This window comes from Helicoverpa armigera, chromosome 23, assembly GCF_030705265.1.
Source record: "Helicoverpa armigera isolate CAAS_96S chromosome 23, ASM3070526v1, whole genome shotgun sequence".
In the NCBI taxonomy this organism is placed as follows: domain Eukaryota; kingdom Metazoa; phylum Arthropoda; class Insecta; order Lepidoptera; family Noctuidae; genus Helicoverpa; species Helicoverpa armigera.
The window spans coordinates 7,209,719-7,227,741 of NC_087142.1; the positions used below are offsets into that span (position 1 = coordinate 7,209,719).

General features: G+C 39.4%; 1 protein-coding gene across 2 annotated transcripts; it reads left to right on the forward strand.

Annotated features, from left to right (window-relative positions):
* The first annotated feature begins 1,277 nt into the window (after positions 1-1,277).
* LOC110373717 (zinc finger MYM-type protein 3) lies at positions 1,278-15,223 on the forward strand. 2 transcript variants are annotated; one of them, XM_049837825.2, is made up of 20 exons: positions 1,278-1,539; positions 2,121-2,528; positions 3,516-4,084; positions 4,268-4,454; positions 4,812-4,967; positions 5,343-5,498; positions 5,656-6,933; positions 7,180-7,456; positions 7,715-7,823; positions 8,253-8,367; positions 8,558-9,205; positions 10,073-10,240; positions 10,573-10,802; positions 11,169-11,379; positions 11,719-11,844; positions 12,230-12,351; positions 12,796-12,934; positions 13,184-13,283; positions 13,861-14,051; positions 14,359-15,223. In XM_049837825.2, the coding sequence occupies exons 2-19, from the start codon at positions 2,171-2,173 to the stop codon at positions 14,048-14,050; spliced, it is 5,139 nt and encodes a 1,712-aa protein (XP_049693782.2). In that variant the 5' UTR covers positions 1,278-1,539; positions 2,121-2,170; the 3' UTR covers position 14,051; positions 14,359-15,223. The 2 variants fall into 2 exon arrangements, with proteins under 2 accessions (XP_049693782.2, XP_049693783.2); XM_049837826.2 differs by having other exon boundaries at positions 1,279-1,539; positions 13,876-14,051.
* Positions 15,224-18,023: the final 2,800 nt, after the last annotated feature.

An 18,023-nucleotide genomic window follows, 5' to 3' on the forward strand; every position in this document is an offset into this window, starting at 1 on the left:
TGAAAGACAATTTATTCTTCAAATTATGGAAGTTGTAACTGAGAACTGAACAGACCCAGAATTAGCTGTCAAATTTAGACGCGTTCAGTTTTTTCTTGCTCAATCTACAAAGTGACTACGATCATGTAACTTTATGGTCTCTGAACACAGTGGGCGCGGCGCGGCGGGACGGGACGGCGACGCGACACAATGTACTAGATCGTCGCGTCACGTCGCGCCGAGCGGGACGGCTGTGTGTGGCGGCCTCCGTAATATCTAGTACATTACAACTGCTCAGTGTCGCGTCGCCGTCCCGTCCCACCACGCCGCGCCCGCTGTGTGCAGAGACCATTATTTGGTTCGGGTTCGATTCCCTAGAAAGGTAGACATTCACATTATGGCTTTTTTACCTAACGTTAAATCCAGAGGTCTTATAATTCGCGATGTGACACCCTAAGACTTCACATACTCTGCACCAGGCATACGATACATGGCCCTTCCATATACTGGTCAAATAGGCAACAAACAGTAGATATAGATCACCCAGCAGGGGCAGCACTTACTGCAGGTGAAGCTATTCAACAGCTTTAGTGGTTCAGTGTATTAAGTACGGCCTGTCTGAGCCTGGCCTGTTCCTATAAAGAAACCATTGTTAGAATAATAGTGTTGTAATTTGATCACGATTCTACGATTTGTTGTTGGTTATTAAGTCAGGGTTTTATAACTTGTAGAAAGCAAGCTGCAAATTGATGATTCTCAGTATTTATTTCAAGAATTTTTATAAGTACTATACATTTCATTAGTCTGTGCGTTTATATAGATTTAGGAGATTTGGCCATTTCAGTTTGCTAGTCGTCAAGGGCCTTAATGGGCCTCGATTTCATGATAGTGTTAGTTTCGTGCCGAAGTTTTGTCGATATCGATCGGTTCACCAAAATAACTACCACAACCTGCTTGATCATTATTATTATTCATTTAATATGGTGATTTCCAAGTATGATCAATGATCATGACAAAACCACTCAATTCTACATTGTTCTGTATCTTTTAGTCCCATCGAAACAAAGCTAAAAATTGTTTTCTTATGAAAGATTGTATTCATGAATATGAAAATCTTTATAAGTTAAACAAAAAACGTTATTATTTTGAACATGGAATATTGATGACGTAAGGGGTAAAACAAATGCTAACTTGCCGTACTGTGATTCGAGAAAAAGTAAAAAACAAAACAACGATAAACACCGTGGTCCCATATCCCATCACTAAAGTAAGCGTCACCTTGTACCAATATAACAATACAAACGTAATTATGGTTAAATTACTTATTAACATGTTTAGACGTTTTCTTAGATTATAATTTCAGTATCTAATTTTGAAAAGCAACAATTAATTTATAAAATTGAATTATTGAAGCAATTGTATAACTGACGATGAGATATTTTATTAGGGCTCACTCTGACAGTTAATGCATTTCCGCAACAATTTGGCAGGGGCAAGTTGATTCCAAAATGGTGGCCGTTTGTTGTGCTTTTACGTGAATTGTGAACGATTTTTTAATAAGTAAGTCGTTTAAATTTATTCTATTGAATTATGTATATCTAAGTATGATTCAATATTTTCTTGCCATTCATATGTTGTCTGTTTTAATTTACTAGCACCCGAATGACCTTTCATTTTTCTGTACAAAGAAACTTCCCTGACAGCCTTGTTGTAGTTGATTGAAGTAATATCAATTAATTTTACACATATTACAGTGTAGCCGCTGTGATGCTTATGTCTTTTTTTTCATGTACTTTACATGTAGCTTATTACCTTACCTAATGGTAATTTCTACTGTTCTGTATTCCAAGTCGAAATAAGCGCGGGACGTGTGGCTTGCCTAATGATTGGCGTCATATCAGTCATATAGCATGTATTACTGCTCTTGTCTCGATAATTAATCTCCTAGAACAACATTTTGTTATAGTAGTACGTGTTGTGCTTACTTGTAACTTGAAGTAATATTTTACTAATATTATTTTGTATGCTTGAGCTTGTCCCGTATAGCATCATAACCTAAAAACTATTCTGCCGGGTGCGGCGATTATTATTGACTGAGAATTCTGGTTTAGTGCCCTCATTTTGCATTACGATGATTTCAGATGACCTTTGGAGGTTAATTTGACGATATATTTCCAATTGGATTGGAAAAATGGATGAAAAAGAGAGTTTGCCAGAGAAACCAAGTGAAGACGTAAGCCAGGGGTCTGGTGACAATGCGGCAGTTGAAAAACCTGATGTTGCTGAGGCTGGCGAGGTGTCAGGGAGTGGAGACGCTGGTGCCGACGTCAGTGAAGCGAAAGACTCGACTAGTGATGTGAAAATTGACAGTGATGTAACGAAAAGTGTGACAGAACCAGTTGGTGAAGGTGACAGTGAGTTACAGAACCATGTAGACCATGATGTGACTACTGAGGACAGTAGTAGTGTTAAAAGTGATATTGGTGACTGTAAGAAGGATGTGACAGATACTACTGATGCTGAGAGCCAAGAGGATGTAAAGGATGATGGTAAGTTCAAGTGCTTTTTATCATATTTTAATGTTTTTAGTAATATTAAGGTTCTGAGAAATGGAGCTTTTTTTGTCCAGCTATTAGTGTTTACTATCTTTATTTCTACTCCCTTTTTTGTCTCTTACAACAAACTGTTTTTATTCAATGTTTACATATTTTGTACATGTAATTCATCACAACATCAAACCTCTGCCTTTACCCCAATTATTATTGGCTGGTATAGCTTGCCTCCTGACATAATTATTTTCTATCTAATTTAATTCACAAGTAACAATCTTTGCATAAATCATTAACCATTTAATAATTCATTCTCAACAACAAACCTTAAGTTTACTTCTTCTTCTTCAAATAAAAATAAAAATTAAACAGCAATGTTGTTTTTTTATCCAAACTAGAATTCTCATAGTAAACTGCAATGATATTTGAACAAAGTGCCAGTCTAAACTGGTTTTATTACTATAGCTAACCAAATAACATTAAATTACCAGTCTGACTGCTTATCTGACCTCTTAGCTTTATGTCAATATTTTTTCACAGTGAAAAAACTACATTGTTTTGGTGATTTTATCTTGGGACTTCCCCATGTAACTTTGTAAGAAAACTATGTCTATATTATGTCTACAGTTCTACCTCATTACATATCATTATGGTATTTAAATTACAATATTTCTTCAGTATTTTAAGTGTTGTTACTAGACATAACAAGTTATTTATATGCATTATTAAAGAATGCAAGGACCTATCAGTAGTGTTATTATCATTGAAATCAAGTTGATTTTCATGATAATGCAATATAAAATGTTTATACATGGTAACTAAAATCTCTAAAATGTAAACACTATTATGTTTTTTCCTAACAAGTTAGTCTTTTCAATCTGTTCCTAGATTTCAATTTCACATTTGACTATGAAACAGTCCATACTTACAAAACAAATTAGAATATAGCTTTTCCATCAACTTAAACACATATTTTCTTAATTACAGCAGACATAGCTGATAAAATAGAAGAATCACAAGACAGTGAAACAAATACAGAGGAGGATAAATTAAAAGATGAGTTACCAACAGAATCAACCTCCCCAGATGTACCCAGTCAAGAATCTACCAGTCAAGATATTAGCGAGGCGGAAGCCACCCAAGATAAACCAGAAAACAGCCAAGAAACAACTGAGGTCAGCCAGGAAACAACTGAAGTTAGTCAAGAAACAACGGAAGTCAGCCAGGAAACAACGGAAGTCAGCCAAGAAAGTAGTCAAGAGGCAGCTATTGACAATGCTAGTGTAAAAATTGATGAAGATACTGCAAAAGTTGATGAAAGTACTGTAAAAGTTGATGAGGGTTCTGAGAAAGCAGATACCATAAAAATTGATGATGATAATGACAAAGTTGAGGTTTTAGACAAGGAACAAAAGTTAGAAAAGATCAATAATGATGATGATAAAGTAGAAATAATTGATAGTGAAGATAAAAAGGACAATGATGAGGTGGGAAAGCCTGAGTTTGAGACTGCACCTCATGTTTCAGTTGATGAAAGTCAAGAGGATCATACACAGGTAATAAAAGAATTGATTACCTTGAATTCAGTAAATGATTATGGAAATTACTATTTTATCTATGCTTAAATGCATACAAAAATAATTCTTAAATGTAAATGTAACTTAAGCCTTACATATTAAATTATAAGGTTCAAAATAACAAAAATGATTTGATTTTTATCAAATTACTTTTATTTCCAGGCTTTAGATCCTTTCGATGCCCTTCTAAAAGACACAACAGACTCTAGTCAAGTGAACGAAACGGGGGAGAAGTCAGATATGTCAGTAACAGTCAACTTGGATGATGACGATGATGATCACAACGCTGACGGTGATGATCATCATGCTGAGGGTGATGTGCATGATGATGATGATGAACATCATGCAGGTAATATTTAACATTTTACTTTTATTTCATTGAAGTTAAAGCACTCTATTGTAAGCTGATTCTACGAATTTCATACATTAAGTCATAAAGCTATTGACATTCTTATACATATCAATTTGTTTGATGAATTTCTACAGTAAAAGAACTCAACTGACATGCTTGATATGTAAGTATGTTGTAGATGGAATAGATGAGGTATTTTTTATCTCCATGCTTAAAAAAGTTTCCTAATCCCAATTCACTAATTTGCAAAAACATGTTTAGGTCATAGATTTCATTCCATTACTTATTTCTATCTAAATTATGCAACAAATCAAATCAGTAGCATTTTTAACTCCCCAATTATCTACATTACAGATCACCCTATAGACGAGAGTGGAGTAACAGAATTGGAGGAAGAGCCCGGTGCTGATGAGGAAGTGTGCCTCCTGCCGGACATTGAGAGGGAGATATCTGAGGCTGACAAGGCTGAAGCAGAGAAGGCTTTAGCTGAGAAGAGGAAACTGGCTGAAGGTAGTTTATATTCTTACAGGTGCTAACACATAGTCACAAACTATATACCTACTGTATATAGGTTCTGATAAATGCCTTAAAAAACCTAGACAATGGCAGTATAACAAAAAACTAAGACACTAGGCAGTATTATTCTAGTACTTATCTGGAGAATGGTGTAGTATAGGGGGATAAATCACTTGATGATTTGTATCTTTGCTTTGTGGACTCTAGGGCAGCTATTTGTAAAATATTTAATATCATAAAATTGTTTACTCTGTCCTCAAAAACAGCTCTTTACACAGACAAAAGGTGGTCCTGTCAGAAACTGGTATAGTTACGTTTGTCTGAAGGCTGAGATGATTATTATAATGACTACACATTGAATTTTCACAGAAGCAGCATCAGCAGCAGAGGCGGCTATACCTAAAGAGGAGAAGGAACCTGATGCGGAAGTCAGTACCGAGGAGCAAGCTAACTGTGAGGTGCCTGAGGAAGAGCATGCCGAGACGGATGTCGCTCATGAGGATGCCTCGCAGGAAAATGGTGGAGGTAAGGGTATGACGACAGTAGTCCTCAAACTAAGAATAATATAGGAAATACGAAAGTAATTTTGTCTCTAATGTTTCCACTATCTAATACCTACTATAGAATCTATATCTGTGTCTGCAAAGATTTCTTCAATTTAACATACCTTTAAATTTTTCAGACAAAGAAAATGAAAATGAACACGACGACTCGGTTGAAGCCGACGAAAATGTGACGCACATTATACAAGAGATCAGTTCCTTCGATAGCACGTGCGCTCAGTGTAACAAAGAAGACCAGCCCTGCACCTACCGCGTCTCCATGAAGGAAAACGAAATGTCTTACATCTGCAGCGAAACCTGCGTCAAGGACTTCCAAACAGCTCACCCGGGACAGTACACAATCACGCACAAAAAATATTTAATAGAAGAAATACCACCCAAAACCCTGACATGCTCAGAGTGTGAAGAAAAAAAAATCTGCTATTTCTACTACAATTACGATGGAGAAGATACCAACTACTGCTCCATGACCTGCCTCAACAGCATGATGGCCGATGAAGCGGAAAAGTACGTCTTCAAGAGACGAAGAATCATCGTCGACGAATTGATGAATGCTAAGGAAGCTGTATGTTTCGTTTGTGACGAGCATAAAAAATGCGCTTACTCATTGGCCAGGTATGGGGAGGTACGCTTTGTTTGCGAAAATTCGTGTATAAAGAGTTTAAATGGCTTAGAAAATGGTAGGTACTTGATCAAAAAGAAGCGAATGCCCAGAAAACAACAGCCCACACAACCGCAAAATCCTCCATTATTGAAATTAAAAGTTATTAGCAATGCCACGGATAAATATTTAGACGAAGCTTACAAAATACAGGCGAAGACTCCCGCAATGGTGCAAGCCGCGAGAGAAGAGAGAGAACGGACTTTTATACGGAAATGTAACCAATGTTCGCTTGTACTTGCTTCAGACGAGAAAATACTGACGTGGGAAACCATGGACTTCTGTGATGGAATGTGTTTAGGCAGATATCAGAACAAAATCGGCGCGAGATGCGCGAATTGTAAGAATGCTGTACAACACACTAGTTTAGGAAAATATTGCGTAAGATTCGGCTTTGATATTCGTCAGTTTTGCAATTGGGCGTGTTTAGAGGAATTTAAGAAAGGCCTGAAGATATGTTGTTATTGTCAGAGGGATATATCTGTTGGGCACCAAGGTTTTCTGGCTCCTGTTGGTGATAAAGGGCAGTTTAAAGACTTTTGTTCTCAAGCTTGTATGGAGAAGTTCGACCAGATGAGTAAAAACCCGATACCTCAGCCGGTGTGGGCGAAGTGTGCAGTATGCTCGTTAGAAAAGGCGACGGCTATCGAAGTCGAAGTTAGTGAGGATGCGTCGCAAAGGTTGTGTTCTGATCCTTGCTTTGCGGCGTTTAAGTTCGTCAACAATATTTTTCCTGGTAAGTTGGAGTTTTAAATGAGCTATTAATTATTTTCTCAATTTATGCTTTTTACGTCGTCGGAAGTTTCACAAAATTATCCAGTGAAATAATCTTATACTCAGCTTAGACCAGTTTTTTTTTTTGCGTTATTTCTTACATACGTAGGTCTTGTCTTGCAATAACATAATCTGGTCTTTATCCCCTTTTGTAGAATATGTTCCTAAAACTTTATCACAAAAATAAAAAATATATTTTCTTTCACAGACCAATGCCGCTGGTGCAAAAAATACTTCGAACGCAAACAAAGTAAATGCTTTACAATCTATGAAGGTGCAAACGCCCACTGTTTCTGTTCAAAGTCCTGTATGAATGTGTACATAAGCAACTCAAGGCATATAGTTCCGTGTAACTGGTGTAAAGTCAAGAAGTATAACTTCGATATGATAAGGAAAGTGCAGCCCAATGGACAGGCTATCATGATGTGCTCGCTCAACTGCTTGAATCTCTACCAGGTTTCTGTTAATGCTGTGTCTTCCAGAAGGTTAGTTGAAGTTGGCTTTTATTTTTCTAGTTTACTGAATTAAGTATTCTCAACCATCATTCATATCTTTAATGATTCAGGTAAAAGTAAGCGACTCTTTGTCCCGCCACATTTACTGTCAGCAGAGTTCACTCAAAAAAACTATTTGTGTGCTTTAGAAAAAGCGTAATAATTTTCGGAAAAAAGTACCGTCTATTTGCACTGTAAGCAAACTTATAAGACTATGACAAAGTCTAATGCAATTTTATATATTTTCAGAACAAAATGTGATATGTGCAAACGGTCGTCGTTGGCGCAATACCATTTGACGATGTCCGATGCAACAGTGAGGAATTTCTGCTCCTACCAGTGTGTCATGACATTCCAGGTGAGATTACTATCTTATTACACTTTTGAATCAAATTACAAAGTTTGTAAAACGAGAATGCAAACAAGTTAATTATAGTATGTACTAACTTATATTGAATTATTGATTAGCACTTTGCAACAGTTTCACCCAAGACACTGTTTCATTACTTCTCGCAGCTTGATGTAAAGTAGCCTAAATATTTCATCAAAATCGACTCAGTAGTTTTTTCTAGTAATCAACATTTCAAACATCCAAACTTTATTTATAAATATATTTTGGTACAAATGTAGTCAATTATAATTTTGTTAACAAATTACATATACCCAATATTACAATTTAATTAAAATAATATTTAATAAAAATAAATAATGTATAAATAAATAACTCTGATGACATAATCATTCATTTTTACAAAATTATGTATTTAAAGCTCTTATTACAATACAGGGTCAATACTCAAAACACGCACCTCCCTTACTGCCGGGCGAGTCCATCGACCAGCAGAAAGCTGTTCCTACTGGGGCGCCGCGGCGGACATACCCTGGGGCAGCTAAAAATAATGGTAAGGATAGATAAAACATGTATCACTACAACACAAGATAAATACAACACCATTAAAAAAGTATGTTTCAAATAGGCCTATATTCGCCGCAAAATAGCTGCAGCCGTTTTAGAGATTATCGACAGAAAATATTTATATATATTTTTATGCATATACCATATTATAAGTTTACTTTTCTTCTGTTTTTCAGCGGCGGCGAAAGGCCAGCAGCAACGCGCAGGTGGCATGCCAGTGATATCAAGCGTACAGTCCCTAGCCGCGCCACCGCCTCTCATGCCTTCCATGACGCGGCAGAAGTCCAAGCGCTTACAAGTACAACCTACCCCCGAACCCGAGCCCCCAGCCGCCCCCAAAACACCTCCACCTCCCCCTAAACCCCCAACGCCCCCTCCTCCACCTCCCCCAAAAATATACAACCACGTTATCGTCAAAACTTTACCTCCAAGAGAAGTAGCAAACAAGGCAACCATGTCCAAACCCATGATGGTTTCCAAAGGCGTCTCCTGTCGACCTCACCCCTGCACGAAGGAATGCCAAACAGACCCTAGTTTAGAACGACGAGTACTTATCCCTGTTCCCGTCCCTATTTATGTTCCTGTACCCTGCGCGATGTGGTCGTTACCCTTCCCAGTACCCGTACCTATCCCCATACCTATACCTACGCCGGTCTTCATACCTACGACTAGGAATTCGGCTAAAGGCATCATGAAGGAAATCAATAAAATTCATGATAAGATGCCCACGGATCCGTTTGAAGCTGAATTGCTGATGATGGCAGAAATGGTGGCCGGGGATAAGAAGAAGGATCAAAGCGATTCTGATACGGATGAGGAGAATGGTATGTAAACAAACGTGTATATAAATTCTACGTCAATATGAGTTGATGTCGTTATGATTATAACAGAACTTGTGTAGGGATATTGAGAGGAGCTTGTGACTTATTTACAGACTTATCGCGTTTATGGCCCGGTGGTGGCGCAACCGCTCTACAAGTCGTACGGTTTCCACGGTAGAGCTTTTTGTATGAAAACACGCATAATCGTCGCCGTACTCTGAAGCATAAACGCAGTGACTGTTGTCACACCGCAGTCTTCAATGACTGAATCAATTCGAATTCGTCCAATTTGAAAGAACTTTCGGTATCGTGATAAGCATCGATGTTAGACAGAACGGTGTTGACACGCGATATTGAAGCGTCTCGCCAATACTTTCATTTCAAGTACACAAATAAAAAACATTATTAATGCTACTTCGTGAATTCAAAAACAAGCGTGTCGCTGTCGCCCTTTATAAAGTCAATTTATGGGAACGAGACATGTTTCGGTCGCATATTTTCATTTGTTACTTTTAAGTCAGTCTTACGCTGGTCAGACAAGTTTATCTGTCTTAAAGTGTACTAACCCATTTTTTTTTAAAGCTGGTAATTCGAATTTCTCATGGAACGTTTATGGTACGTTTACACGCTTGCCAAGCCGTGGCAAACGATATAAAAAAATCGAGACTCGAATGGATCCGTCACCTTTAGATTCATCAGATAAACTTGTCATAGGTTCAACCGAAATAATGCAGGAATACATTATCAACACAATTCCCATACATAATGCAGCAAATTTTTTCAATTCATACCTCTAGGTATTTTTAACGTAGGTATACAACGTGACAAATTTTTAACACCAATTCCTTTAAAAAATTTCGTTTTTTACAGAGGAGACCTTCAGCCCAGTGGCCGGTATAGACGGCAACAATGCCTTCGGGGAGGACATGCTACAGATGGCACTGAAGATGGCCACGGAATATGAAGACCAGCCGGTGGATCTGGAGTCAGCTATGACGGCGAATACTATCACTCCTAGCTCACATCCCGGTATGCCTGGTGAGTCACTGTGTATTATGTTTATTTGGTTATGCTTGTGAATTCATTTGTGTCTTGTGGGAACTACTTGTTGCACCTTGTTGAATGTCTCATGCTTGCGTAAGTTATACAGTGTGAAACTTTAAAAATGTTTATAAATCGAAATGGTGGGATCTAAGTTTAATTTTATCGTCGAAAGAAAATATTCAAAAAATTCTAAATATTTATTTCAATTTTTATGGATATAAAAAATGCCCTGGGTCCCGGTGTATAGCTTAGCGGAGGCCTTGGTTTAGTGGTAACTTGAACAGAGATGACGAAAGTTATGTCATAACTTGTGTCTCATTTGTCAGGTCTGGAAGGCGAGAACTTGCACCACCACCACATGATGGTGCTGGAGCAGCAGCGCGCCGTGGCCGCCCTGCGCGCGTCCGCCGCGCCGCGCAAGCGAGCCCCCGCGCCGCTCCCCGCCGCCCGCCCGGCCCGCGCCTCCAAGCGCCGCCGCGCCGAGCCGCCGCCCGCGCCGCTGCCCGACCCGCCGCGCGAGCCCGCCGAGAAGCCTGACGCCAACATGTGTCTCAAGGTATACTGCATGTAGTGCTCTGTCACCCCGCGCTGCTCCCTTTAGCGCAAACTCAAACAAGGCGAGAACAAAAATGCACTCGTGCAGTTCGCGGACATCTCGCAAACGGCCCGCCAGCTTACAATACACCCTTTCAATGCTCCTTAGTCGTGCTGCACGATAAACCGCATGATTCGGTTTACATATTGAGTTCGTTTAATCTACTCGGTCTTGCAAACAAGAACAAAAGCACGAATATTTCTAAAATGTTGATGAAACTGCCGTCAATTGCCAACACATGTGCTTTGACATGACTATTTAATCTCTGAAAATGCACTTTTATCACTTATTTCAACCTTGAACTAATCATTACCTTTACATTTCTAGTACACTTTCGGCGTGAACGCGTGGAAGCAGTGGGTGATGACGAAGAACGCGGAAATCGAAAAGAGTTCGATACGACGGAAACCGTTCAAGTCGGAGATATTACAACTAACTGCGGATGAACTTAACTACTCGCTCTGTTTGTTCGTCAAGGAAGTGAGGAAACCTAACGGCAGCGAATACGCCCCCGATACTATTTATTATTTGGTTTTAGGTGAGTTTATTAAAGTAAATTCTTAACAGCCGTATTTAGCCATTCATAATTAACCTTAAATCTTTATATGGTTGATTTTTCTCACAGAAATAGTTGTCAAAATTAGCTTCGGTTATTATTTTCTGTGTTTATTAAAAGTTTAATGATGTTCACGATCCTCAATCTATGGGGGGCGGACTTTGATGATGATGATTAAAAGTTTTAAATATAGCAATAATAAATTGCTATGCAATAGCTAATTTAGAGAATTTCATCTTATAGCATAATAAAAAAAACAGTAATTGATTAACCAAAAATGATAGCATTATTGAAGGCATAGAATTTAATGTTTGGTTTCAGGTATACAGCAATATCTGTTTGAAAACGGTAGGATAGACAATATATTTACGGACCCATATTACGAGAAATTCACCGACTGCTTGGACGAGGTCGCGAGGAAGTTCTCAGTTTTATATAATGACTCACGTAAGTATTATTTTATGTACTTAATTTTACATATTCAGGATAAGTTCTTATAATTTTTGTTTCCCTTTTGAGATCAGCCGCCGTGGCTGAAAATTGGTTAAGACGATTTTTTTTTGCTATTTTCATCGAAGAGCACGTCAATGCGTCCGATTCCTCTCCGGTCGTGTCTGAATTCCGTCCCGCCGTGCTATGAGAGTGAAGGAATAGTGAGCGCAACTGTGTTTCCCCATGTGTGTGTTCCCAAATGCTTGTGCACTATAATATGTCTTGTGCAGCTGGCTGATCTCCTTGTGTGAGAACAGTCGTCATGGCCCGCAATCTGCTAGGTCCCGTTATTATTATTTTGAAGTAGTATCACGTATCTAACATGTGTATATCTCCACAGAGTACATAGTGACGCGCGTGGAGGAGGAGCACCTGTGGGAGAGCAAGCAGCTGGGCGCGCACTCGCCGCACGTGCTGCTCTCCACGCTCATGTTCTTCAACACCAAGCACTTCAACCTCGTCGTACGTATACCATGTGCCCCGTACAGTACATAGTGTTGTACATTACAACGTACCGGTACTACTGGTAGTCAGGGCTGCATAGAGAGAATCATCCTGTCGATGCATGCCGTGCCTAGAAAAACAGCTTTCCGCATCAAACGCTTGACCCAACCGTCGAACGAAAGCTTTTTAGATATAAGTCCAGGCTCTTAGCTTATAGGCCGTTGGCTGTAACTACTATCGAGTATCAACACAATGTTTGTGCACTCCACAATTTCATGTACCTAAGTCAAGATATTAAAAATCCATTACACACTCAATACACACCTAACGTTATATAAATGCAAATCCCCCGTTATTTGAGTCCATTGAACATATAAACTGGTTATTCTAAGTACCTTAGGTTAGCTATTGCAGCACCTGAAATGTGAATAAATGTTCATAAAATATGTTTTAAACTTCCAGACGGTAGAAGAGCATATGCAGCTATCATTCTCTCACATAATGAAACATTGGAAGAGGAATCCCAACCAGCCGGGCCAGGCCAAAATACCCGGCTCTAGGAATGTTCTGCTAAGGTTTTATCCTCCACAATCTGCGTTAGGTAAGTGTTACGAATCTGACACTTTTCTTTTCACTACAAAAATTAAAAAATAAAGATTCCTGCAGTTTCTACTGTGTTATTAATAAGACATTTGGGTGCATAGGATGTCTATCTACAGGTACTACAGTAGGAAACATTCTACAAATTAATTGACCCCAAATGTGTAATTTTATTGTTGTTTTTTATGATAAATTATTTAGGTGCATATGTAAGTTCCTACAGTAATCCCAAACTGTTATTTTATTGCAGAAGCAAATTCAAGAAAGAAGAAAGTATATGAACAACAAGAAAACGAGGAGAACCCACTGAGGTGTCCTGTGAAACTATATGAATTCTATATTTCCAAATGGTATGTCAACTTCTTATTTGTAGCAGATTTGTGAAAGATTGTGCATCTGACTCTACTGATTATTTATCCAATGCAATTGAGTATATAGAACGACTGTCTTCCCAACCCAGTTACCATGGCAACACAAAACAAGTATCTGAAAGGATCCTTATTTAATGTGCCTTCCGAAACATCCATCGAGGCGTGTTTATTCTAGATATACGGTCCAGGGAAGTTGGTAAGACGGTTGGAGTGCACCTATTGTGAGGGAGTTAGTATCCATTTTGTCTTAGCCCTGCGCTTTACCATCCATCCAAGTGACGACTAGGTCTGTACATTAACGACATAATCAACTAGCATTAAAAATGGACTAAGATGATATGTATGTAAGATGGCGTATAGGTGTAAACTTAAAGTTACAGCCTTTTTATCTTCACACTGCTGGACACAGGCCTCCTCTCACATGGAGAAGGAAGGTAAACTTAACTTGTGCAAAAATACAGAGCTAACACAAAACGATATAGCTATGTACATAGGTGCACTCAGTAGACCTAAGTAGGGCATCCCAACCGTCCACTCTCTACCACTAACAGTGTAGCGTGTTGTCCAACAGTCCCGAGTCGGTGCGGACCCGCAACGACGTGTTCTACCTGCAGCCGGAGCGGTCGTGCGTGCCCGACTCGCCCGTGTGGTACTCCACGCAGGCGCTCAGCCGACAGGCGCTCGCCAAGATGCTGCACCGCGTCAAGATGGTCAAGGAGATCAACATCGCGCTACTCACTAGCTAAGGTCAGCCAAAGAAACACTAAAGAATATCAGATTGTGAAGAAAAAGTAATTACAGTCGTTTTGTGTTGTAAATGAAATAATATAATGTATTTTAGTTGGTCTATGATGAAATGGCGCTACCAAACATGGTTGCGGGACGCGTCATTTCAGCTTAGACTCCTATCTTTAGAAGCCTAATACTTTCTGGTGACTTCTCGAAACTAGGTTTATTTCACTTGTCACTGTTGAAATTATGTCTCTTTCCAGCAGTCAAAATAATCTTCAGGTTCTAAGTTATCCTTTCTTCAATAAATTTCTTCTCCTTTCAGATTACACATCGAGTCTGCAAGCGGCTTTGAAACTAATGCAGCAATACGATGCGAATCACTGGCACGGTCCTACAGCCTTTATTTACCGGACATTAGCGGCCGCCGGCCCCCGGTGACGTCACATGCCGTCACTGCCGCCCAAACGCACCTAACATTATCGAAATCTGTTGTTGTACACGTGGTGACATGTATATTTTTTCTACTTTGTATATCAGTCTGCGTAACGGACGGCGAACATTAATTTTAAATAAATAGTTTATATTAGATTACTTTTTTATAATGTTGCAATGTTTTAGCTATAAGTTTCTGTGCGGGACTGTTTTATTCATGTACAGATAATGGTACTAGTGGTATCGTTAATACACTATTGATTTATTTATCACAATTATTCAATTATATTATTTTAACACTATCTTACGCTGATGTAGTGGAGAGTCTAATTCTTTTATTGGTATGGTTTAAAATTTGTAAATACGCCAAGCGAATAAGAATCATTTTGTATTCTTTCGAAAGTAAATGTGTGATAACATTCTCATTAATGTAATAATTGGCAGCCTGAGCTTTATGTTCCTCAGTGCCAGGATAAATGGAATTATTATTGCCCTCGTGTAATATTTGAATATTAATATTAGATAGATATAAGTTATAAAATTCCAAGTTTAGTGGCAAGAGCACTCATGTGTTATAGTAGTATTCATTTTATAAATTGGGGAAGCGATATATCTCTCAGATAGAAATTTTTATTGAACATAATTATAGCTTAGCAAAAGAGTCAGATTCGTATTATATTTTAAGTATAACGGCGTCAGTTGTAAGGTTTAGGTTTAATAAAGCTGTGTAAAAAGAATACTGATTCTCTAAACAATGTGTTTTATTTTATCCTCTTGTCAGAGAATGCTTATTTTTTTTTTAGGTAAGTACCCTAAACTTGAATTCAAGTACCTATATAGTTGTTAGACAGGACTTCCCTTTTGACTACGTTAGGTTTTACTTTTATCTATGACGGTAAGTACACCTATCCTCCTTACCACAATCCTAGCGAAAATTCTAATTAAACCCATATTTGAGACAATGATATAGATTTTCAAAATCATGCACGAATAAGCAAAACATCCAACAGTCTTGATCATAACCCCCCATGGGCCGTAGGGTAGGGTGGTAGCCAATGAACCGCGTGTACACTATGAACCATAGTACCTACCGGCCATACCTAACGTTGCTAGCTCGCGCAAAAATTATGTCGAGACTCCCTTGCCACGTCAAGAAGTTTGGTCTATTCGCCGTGGGTCTGTCGCGATATACTCACCTATGAGCCGCGTCTTAGTCTTCTACTCAAGCAAAAACGACAAAAAAAGGTGAGTTTCTTTTTGTTGTTACTTTAATAATCTAACTCTTACTTAACTATGTGTGAATTGTATGTGTAATGTAGATCATTAGGCTTATCTGAGACTATTTTTTGGAATTAATTCTCAACGGTTTTTGTATAAAACATGACCTAACATTTCCTAAGAGGGGGTGGGTACGCTGTGAGCCATTTATACTGGGTAAGCAATGAACCACGGTTCATTGTGTATTGTGTACCACATCTTAGTGCTTTGTATGATATATGATGATTTGGGAAGTATTATTAGACAGTTAACCTCTAAGTGTTAATGTGAGTACCTATAATTAATTACCATTATTCGTCTATTTCAGCATGGGGCGAAACACGGTAGGGTGGAAAGCACGTAAAAAAGGGTATCACACCGCGGAAGCTACACAAAGAGGTATAGAAAAAAAAACTTGTCGGGATTAAGCATTCTAAAAGCAGCAAAAACTGCAACCTTCTCTATCCAGTATTGCGACAGACGAAGTGTTTGTGCGGAGATATGTCACAAACAAAGTACCTACAGGAACAATCCGTCTTGTAGACTAGAGCCCCATTATGATGCAAGTAAATTTCTTACTGCCCAACATGAAGACAGCATAAAGAAATGTTGATTGTTACAATTTGTGATTTGGACAATAAAAAAAACATAAGTCTGAATGTGATAAAAACACGTCGACTTTATAATGCTAAGAGCATTTTAATTAATATAAATATACAAGTACAAAATGTTTTTTCTTTTTTCCCGGAATGAGTTTGTGCGTAACTTTTAAGATGTTCATAATTATTGTTAAAAATTAAGTTTTAAGGCTGATTTGTTGGTTCTTAAACGTATGTATAACCCGAAACTTAATAATTATAAAAAGTTATATCATCATCATCATCATCATCATCTCAGCCATAGGACGTCCACTGCTGAACATAGGCCTCCCCCTTTGATCTCCACAGATACCTGTTGGAAGCGACCTGCATCCAGCGTCTTCCGGCGACCTTTATAAGGTCGTCTGTCCACCTCGTTGGTGGACGTCCTACGCTGCGCTTGCTAGTCCGTGGTCTCCACTCCAGCACTTTTCGGCCCCATCTGCCATCTGCTCTGCGAGCAATATGGCCTGCCCATTGCCACTTCAACTTGCTAATCCGGTGGGCTATATCGGTCACTTTGGTTCGTCTACGGATCTCCTCGTTTCGGATTCGATCACGTAGAGAAACACCGAGCATAGCCCTCTCCATAGCTCGTTGAGCGACTTTGAGCTTTGAGATGAGGCCGATAGTGAGAGACCACGTTTCGGTGCCGTAAGTCATCACTGGTAACACACATTGGTTAAAGACTTTCGTCTTGAGGCACTGAGGTATGTCGGACGAAAAGACATTGCGTAGTTTCCCGAACGCTGCCCAGCCGAGTTGGATTCGGCGGTTGACCTCTTTCTCGAAGTTGGACCTACCTAATTGGACTACTTGTCCTAGGTAGATATATGAGTCAACAACTTCGAGTACCGAGCTTCCAACAGAGACTGGGGTGGGCTGAACATGGACATTTGACATAATTTTCGTCTTGTCCATGTTCATTTTCAGGCCCACCGTTGTGAAACTCGGTCGAGGCCCTCGAGCATCATACTGAGTTCCTCCATCGACTTTGCCATGACTACGATGTCGTCGGCAAACCGAAGGTGAGTGATGTATTCGCCGTTGATGTTGATGCCAAGTCCTTGCCATTCCAGGAGCTTGAAGGCGTCTTCCATTGCGGCGGTAAACAGTTTCGGGGAGATTACGTCCCCCTGTCTTACGCCTCTTCTCAATGGAATCGGCTTCGTGCTATGCTCCTGTACTCGGACCGACATGGTGGCGTTATAATACAAACACTTCAACACCTCGATGTACCGATAGTCAATATGGCATCGTTGGAGTGACTCAAGTACCGCCCATGTTTCCACCGAATCGAAGGCTTTCTCATAGTCCACAAACGCTAAGCATAATGGCAAGTTATACTCCTCGGTCTTCTGTATAACTTGCCGCAGCGTATGGATGTGGTCTATGGTACTAAAGCCTCTTCGGAAACCGGCTTGTTCGGGAGGCTGGAAGTCATCAAGCCTGTGCTCGAGACGGTTCGTGATAACCCTTGAAAACAGCTTATAAACATGGCTTAGAAGTGTGATGGGTCTGTAGTTCTTCAATAGGCTGTTGTCACCTTTTTTGAAGAACAACACCACCACACCCCTGCTCCATGCTTCAGGCGTTTTGCCCTCGGACAGGACGGAGTTAAAGAGCTTCTGGAGGACTTTAAGTACCGGTGTTCCACCCG

Bases quoted from the DNA above. Each gene is read 5' to 3' on its own strand.
- LOC110373717 (XM_049837825.2), top strand. From the start codon at position 2,171: ATGGATGAAAAAGAGAGTTTGCCAGAGAAACCAAGTGAAGACGTAAGC. The intron at 5,499-5,655 runs GTAAGGGTATGA...TAAATTTTTCAG, and splicing joins CTCGCAGGAAAATGGTGGAG to ACAAAGAAAATGAAAATGAA. The intron at 13,284-13,860 runs GTATGTCAACTT...CTAACAGTGTAG, and splicing joins GAATTCTATATTTCCAAATG to CGTGTTGTCCAACAGTCCCG.